This window comes from Frankliniella occidentalis, unplaced genomic scaffold (assembly GCF_000697945.3).
Source record: "Frankliniella occidentalis isolate FOCC.00 unplaced genomic scaffold, Focc_3.1 Scaffold10, whole genome shotgun sequence".
Taxonomy (NCBI): Eukaryota; Metazoa; Arthropoda; class Insecta; order Thysanoptera; family Thripidae; genus Frankliniella; species Frankliniella occidentalis.
In genome coordinates this window covers 2,830,442-2,835,529 of record NW_026267140.1, presented here as the reverse complement: position 1 = coordinate 2,835,529, position 5,088 = coordinate 2,830,442, and the positions used below count along the sequence as shown (strand labels likewise).

At 51.5% G+C, this 5,088-nt stretch overlaps 1 protein-coding gene across 1 annotated transcript in view; it reads left to right on the top strand.

Annotated features, from left to right (window-relative positions):
* Positions 1–1,232: 1,232 nt before the first annotated feature.
* LOC113212414 (sodium- and chloride-dependent GABA transporter 2-like) overlaps positions 1,233–5,088 on the top strand; it is a 30,906-nt gene continuing 27,050 nt past the window's right edge. Inside the window, exons 1-2 of the mRNA XM_026431099.2 lie at positions 1,233–1,375; positions 2,860–2,952. Coding sequence (XP_026286884.1) covers positions 1,238–1,375; positions 2,860–2,952 — 231 coding nt within the window. The 5' untranslated portion in view covers positions 1,233–1,237. The remainder of the gene's footprint in view (positions 1,376–2,859; positions 2,953–5,088) is intronic.

The window sequence follows — 5,088 nt, the reverse complement described above, 5'->3', positions numbered from 1 at the left end:
TGTTCGCCGCCGCGCGCCGTGAGCGCAGGCAGACCCGCGCGCACCGGCTGCGGCCGGCACAGCATACTCTGAAGGCGCACAGCGGCGAGCGCTCGCATGCGAGGAGCTCTGACCAGGCGCGGGGGTTGCGGCCACGACGCGGACTGGACCTCCTCTGCTCTCGAGGCAACATTACCTGTCTAATATAGCGGGTCCAACGGTTTGCGCCCCAGCGCATGGACCCCGCAGCCTCGCATTCCGCTAAAAATAACAGTTTTGAGGTAAGCGGGGGGGAATCCGTCACGGCACAATGACTTCGGCACACACAACCCGTGGCCTCTCAGCGATTTGCCGCATACGACATCAGCGAGGAGAAATTGGCCCGGTCGCGAGCGTGTCAGTCAAAGCCTTCCATTGAGGCGGCCGTGTGGTCAAGCGGGGCGCACCACGTGAGGGCACTGACGCAGCGAGCGCCCTGGTGAGCTCCCGCTGGCCGTCGGTAGGGCTGGCCGCCGTCCAAGTGACATCACCTGCCGCACGGCGCGCCGGCGTCTGCAGGGCGGGCTCGCGACGGCCACGTATATGCGCGCCGGGCCCTAGCCTCCCCCACCCAGCCACCGGCCCCCACCGGCCGCGACCAGCTGCGACCAGATATGACCCCGCGGGTGGAGCGGGGCAAGGGTTGGTCGGTTGTTTCGAGGACTACTAAGAATCCTAATACCCTCAAATTCCGCTGTCCGTAACACACACTTGAAATTTGCTAGACCTTTCTTGTACTAATTCGTATAATTTAGTACAAGTTAGACTCCGCTGACACTGAGACGCCACACCGAGAAGAGCATTTCTTGTTTTCCCTAGGAATCGCCCAGACAGTTTTTATCAGATTCAATTGGTAAATGGCGGCACCTGGGCGCCTGCGAGACTCGGGGTAGGCCTCCCCGCAGTACACGCATGCGCTGCAAGCGAGATGTTGCCTACCCACCAGGCGCCATGAGAGCATGGGTTTGCTGAACTCAGCACTTTCACGGCAAATAATGGACATTTTCCCTAGGCGATGGTGATACCACCACAAAAAATGGGTGATCATTTAATTAATTAAAAGAACGAGTTTACAAAATCGTTTTTAGTTCCATTTCTTCCTTGCTTTTTCTCCATTTTCTTCCCAGGTCGCCTGATGACATTTTACCTTTTTCTTTCAGAGACGAGACAACATCCTGGCGCATCCATGGTGAGACGGGTTGCTCTTGTTGCAGGTCGTATGGGCCGTCATGAGCTGCTGAATACGCCATGCGGGGAGCGCGCTATGGACCTGCTGAGCGTGTGTCCCGGCCTGCAGCCCGTGGCCAGCGGGAGCAGCCTCGCTGCCCTCGCGCCCAACGAGGATGCCGTCGGCCAGGTGAGCTTCAGCCTAGAGTTGTGTTGGCATGAGTCACACGGGGAAAAAAGTCGCTTTAGATAAACAATAGCTAAATTAGAGTTAACTAATTATTTAGCTATGTAGCTAAAAGTTAGCTTTGTGCTGCAAGAAATTTGGTCGGCTAAAAATTTAGATATGCAGCTGAACCTAGCTAAAGTTTGATCGACATAGCGAAATAATTAGCTATACCTCATTTAGCTAATGGTTAATACAGCTAATATTTTTTAGTTTAATAACTGCGGAAGTGGGCGAGCGCGGCCAACCCGCCAGTTCGGTAGCTGGGTGTACTGTGCGATAACAATGATATTACTTTAAGAGTTGCATAGCGCTGTAGCGCCACTACTAGTTCACTGACAAACTTAAATGTGAGTATAGTCGTGCTTGAGCCAGCTCCCCTCTACCAATCGTCGTGAAGTTGATGGCCATCCTTTGTCTTCCTCGCCTGTGCCCAGAGTAATCATCTTTCTAAGCCTCGCAGAGGCGGCAAGGCAGACGGCAGGCGCGCCCACGCCGCCTAATTCATAGGTGTTATTTGTTCCCAAGTTGGGATTGCTCGGCTCGCCCCGTCTGCTCCGTTAGGGCGAGTGGCGCGTTAGGCGCACGGCACACGCCGAACCAGAGCGGCCGCAAGCCAGGGCGGCACTTGCCGGGCAATCTCCAGGCAGAGCACGCGCCGCGCTTAGCCTGCTCAGCGCTCGCGAAAAAAAGTTTTGCGGTCGTTCAGGTCATTGGGTGAAACGCAGCAGCAGAACCAGCCGTGTGGCGGGGTGCTCATCCCTGGGGGAGGATTTGGGGGGTAAGGGGGCACGACATAGGTTTGTCAAGTTGTGAACACACGTCACACATGTTCATCTGTCCACGACACCCCGCAAGACCGCAAGACACCGCACTATACACATTCGCGTAACTGCTGGTGCAAAATTGACGATCGGCCTCCCGCTCGGCAGTCCCGTTGGATGACGGGCCATCATTAAATACACATCGGTAATTGTTGCATTCGGTAATGACGTTTAGTTTAGGATAACGCCGCGCGCTATCCGAAAGCAATTGACATGCGTCACTATTGTCATTCCGGAGTTTTCAGTGAACATGCCGTATCGCATGCGATAAGAACAGTCAAATTATGGGTCATACGGGAAATTCGATTTACAAACAAGATGTAGCAAAGAAACGAACAGATTCGTAAATATGCGGCGGGAAATAATTCTGAGTCAATGAAAGATGTGTCGGAGTTTTACGATATGCGAGTTCAATGAGTTCATACCTTGAAACCTTTTCCATTAACACTTTTCCGATGCGAAAAAAAGTGTTGAGATCAAAGGAATCTATAAAGCTGTAGTTTTGTTGCGTGTTTTATATTTTTCTTTTGGAGTAATCTCTCGAGACCGAGTGTATATCCCCCCACCCTTTACCCCAGCTACATCGAACGTATCCGAATAATATACTTTTTTCCCTCGTCACAGAGCGCCGCCCCGGGCTGCGGCAGCCCCGGCAGCCCCTCCAGGAGCCCGCAGGACCACCCTGGCATCCAGTACTCACTCGCGCGGCAGGATGAGGTGAGTGATGTGCCGTTCAAGTCATAGCGAAGTTTAGAAATAACGAAGTTGTACTTGCTCTTTATTGTAAAAGACATGTCGCTCATGGTGTCTTTTCAAAAGCAGCACCAGCATGCAGTCCAAAAATTATAATTTCACCCCCGCTCTATCTCCTGGTTTTACGTGCGTCATTTTTCATCCCTCTTAGTTGGGAGTTTTGGCGGAATGCGCAGCATAACTACAGACTGACTGACTTGCAGGTCGGCACGTCGCTTGCCTAAGCCAGCTCAAAAGCGTGGGTTGGATGAAAAACCTTTTTTTGAGGAGAAGAGAGACATGCTTGTCGCGTTAACTTTGTATATGACAGGAACAGGACAATTACATTTTCGTATCTTATCTTCGACCGCTGCACGTGCTGAGCAACAAAGTCAGCAGTCACACTGAAAAAACGACAGTGTGCTTAGCGCATGCAGTACTGTCTAATCGCCACAGCATGTCCGGAAGGGAGTTGGAGTCGTCGAACAGTCGATTTTCTCCTTATTCCCCGCCAACATCAGCTCTTCACGTGTCATAATCCTGCGCCCATGCTCGCAAAGTGTGGTACGCCCGCCCACTGTACCCCGTCTGCTTGGTGGTGTACGATGCACGGTACAAGATGACAATGGCTCGTCGCCCCTACGCCCCTTCCCCCCACTCAACGAAAAAAAGAACAAAAACAAGCTAGAGCCTGCTCTACCGCCAAACCTTGTTGCCAGCCCCGTTTCGCTCCGTCGGCAACTCTGTTCGGTCGGGTGGGCCCCAGCTTAGCCCGCGCGATTGCAACCCATAGGGGTATACTACATTACCAAAATTTGCCATAAGAGTTTGAGACCAACACCCTAAAAAGTAGAATTATTATCACGCAATGGAAGGGGGCTTTCTCTTAGAGCTGCTAGAGGACAAGGGCAGGATACCGAACGGCTATAATAAGCTTGCTCGTATAGCTTTTTCCAAGCAGAAGAGCGGGCTAAACAGGGAGAGGGGTACAAGTAAAGGTCATGGGAGGCGTACCGCTGGGGATTGTTAATTGCAAGTTTTGTTGAGAGCCGATCACGGAAGACCAATGCTCGGAGCTACAACTCCTAGTGGCCTGACTTGACTGGGGAAAAACGTCCCTCCCGGCCCTCGACGGTTGTGCTTACAGCTTTGCTCCTGGCACGAAATGATTGGTTCTGGCCTCTACTATGGTGTGGCAATAAAAGTGTTTACACTGGAAAAACAAAGGTGCGACATCACACCTTTTAAAGGTGCTATACCGCAAATGCCTTTAAAGCCGCTAAAATTGCCGAAAATAGCCACCTTTAGGGGGCAGAGGCGCCTTTGGAAAGCCACTAAAAATGCATTGGATAGCACCTTTGTTTTTTCAGTGTAGCCCCGGCCACGCACTGTGGGATCAAAATGATTTAGTGCGCCCAAAACCATTTGGATCTTTGAGCAGGGCCTATGCACATGTATGCACGTTAAAATGCGCAAAATCTGCCATATGGCCTGCCCTATGGGTCTTCCGGTCTGCCTGCATCCTGCGTGTGGGGTTGTAGACAACCGTATTGTTCAGAGGTCCTGCATACAGAGCTCTTTCGGAGTCGCCTACGTACAAGTTAGGCATGCGCCGAAATATGAGCACGAGACGAATATACGAATATGAAAGTGTAACTAACTCTCTGATAAGACTGCCAGACACTTGGCGACCGGCGGGGCGGCGACCCACGGGCTATTGGCATCTTTATGAGAGGAGGGCTTATTCATACAGGGTGCAATGAGGTCTTACCCCTTATCGAAGCAATCAGTGAAAATTTATGGCATCGAGGAGGAGCAGCAGGTTGAGCGGCGTGACTCGGTTTAACACGTAAAAAGGATTTTATTTCGCTAAAGGGGCATCTTTGAAAGTAAGTCCACCATGTTCGGCTTGGCGCTAGACCCTAAACGCAACTCGACAATGTCAGAGCCTGCTTTTGTAAATAGAAAAAAAGCTTTTTTAGAAAGGTTCAATATCTAAATTGTACAAAATCGGGGAACAAGAGATGTGTATAGGGAATCTCTGCACGGAGTTGTAGCCCACGGCGTATTAGTGCGAAGAGCGGGGAATTTTGGGTGCACCAAATGGTGTGAATATCAACT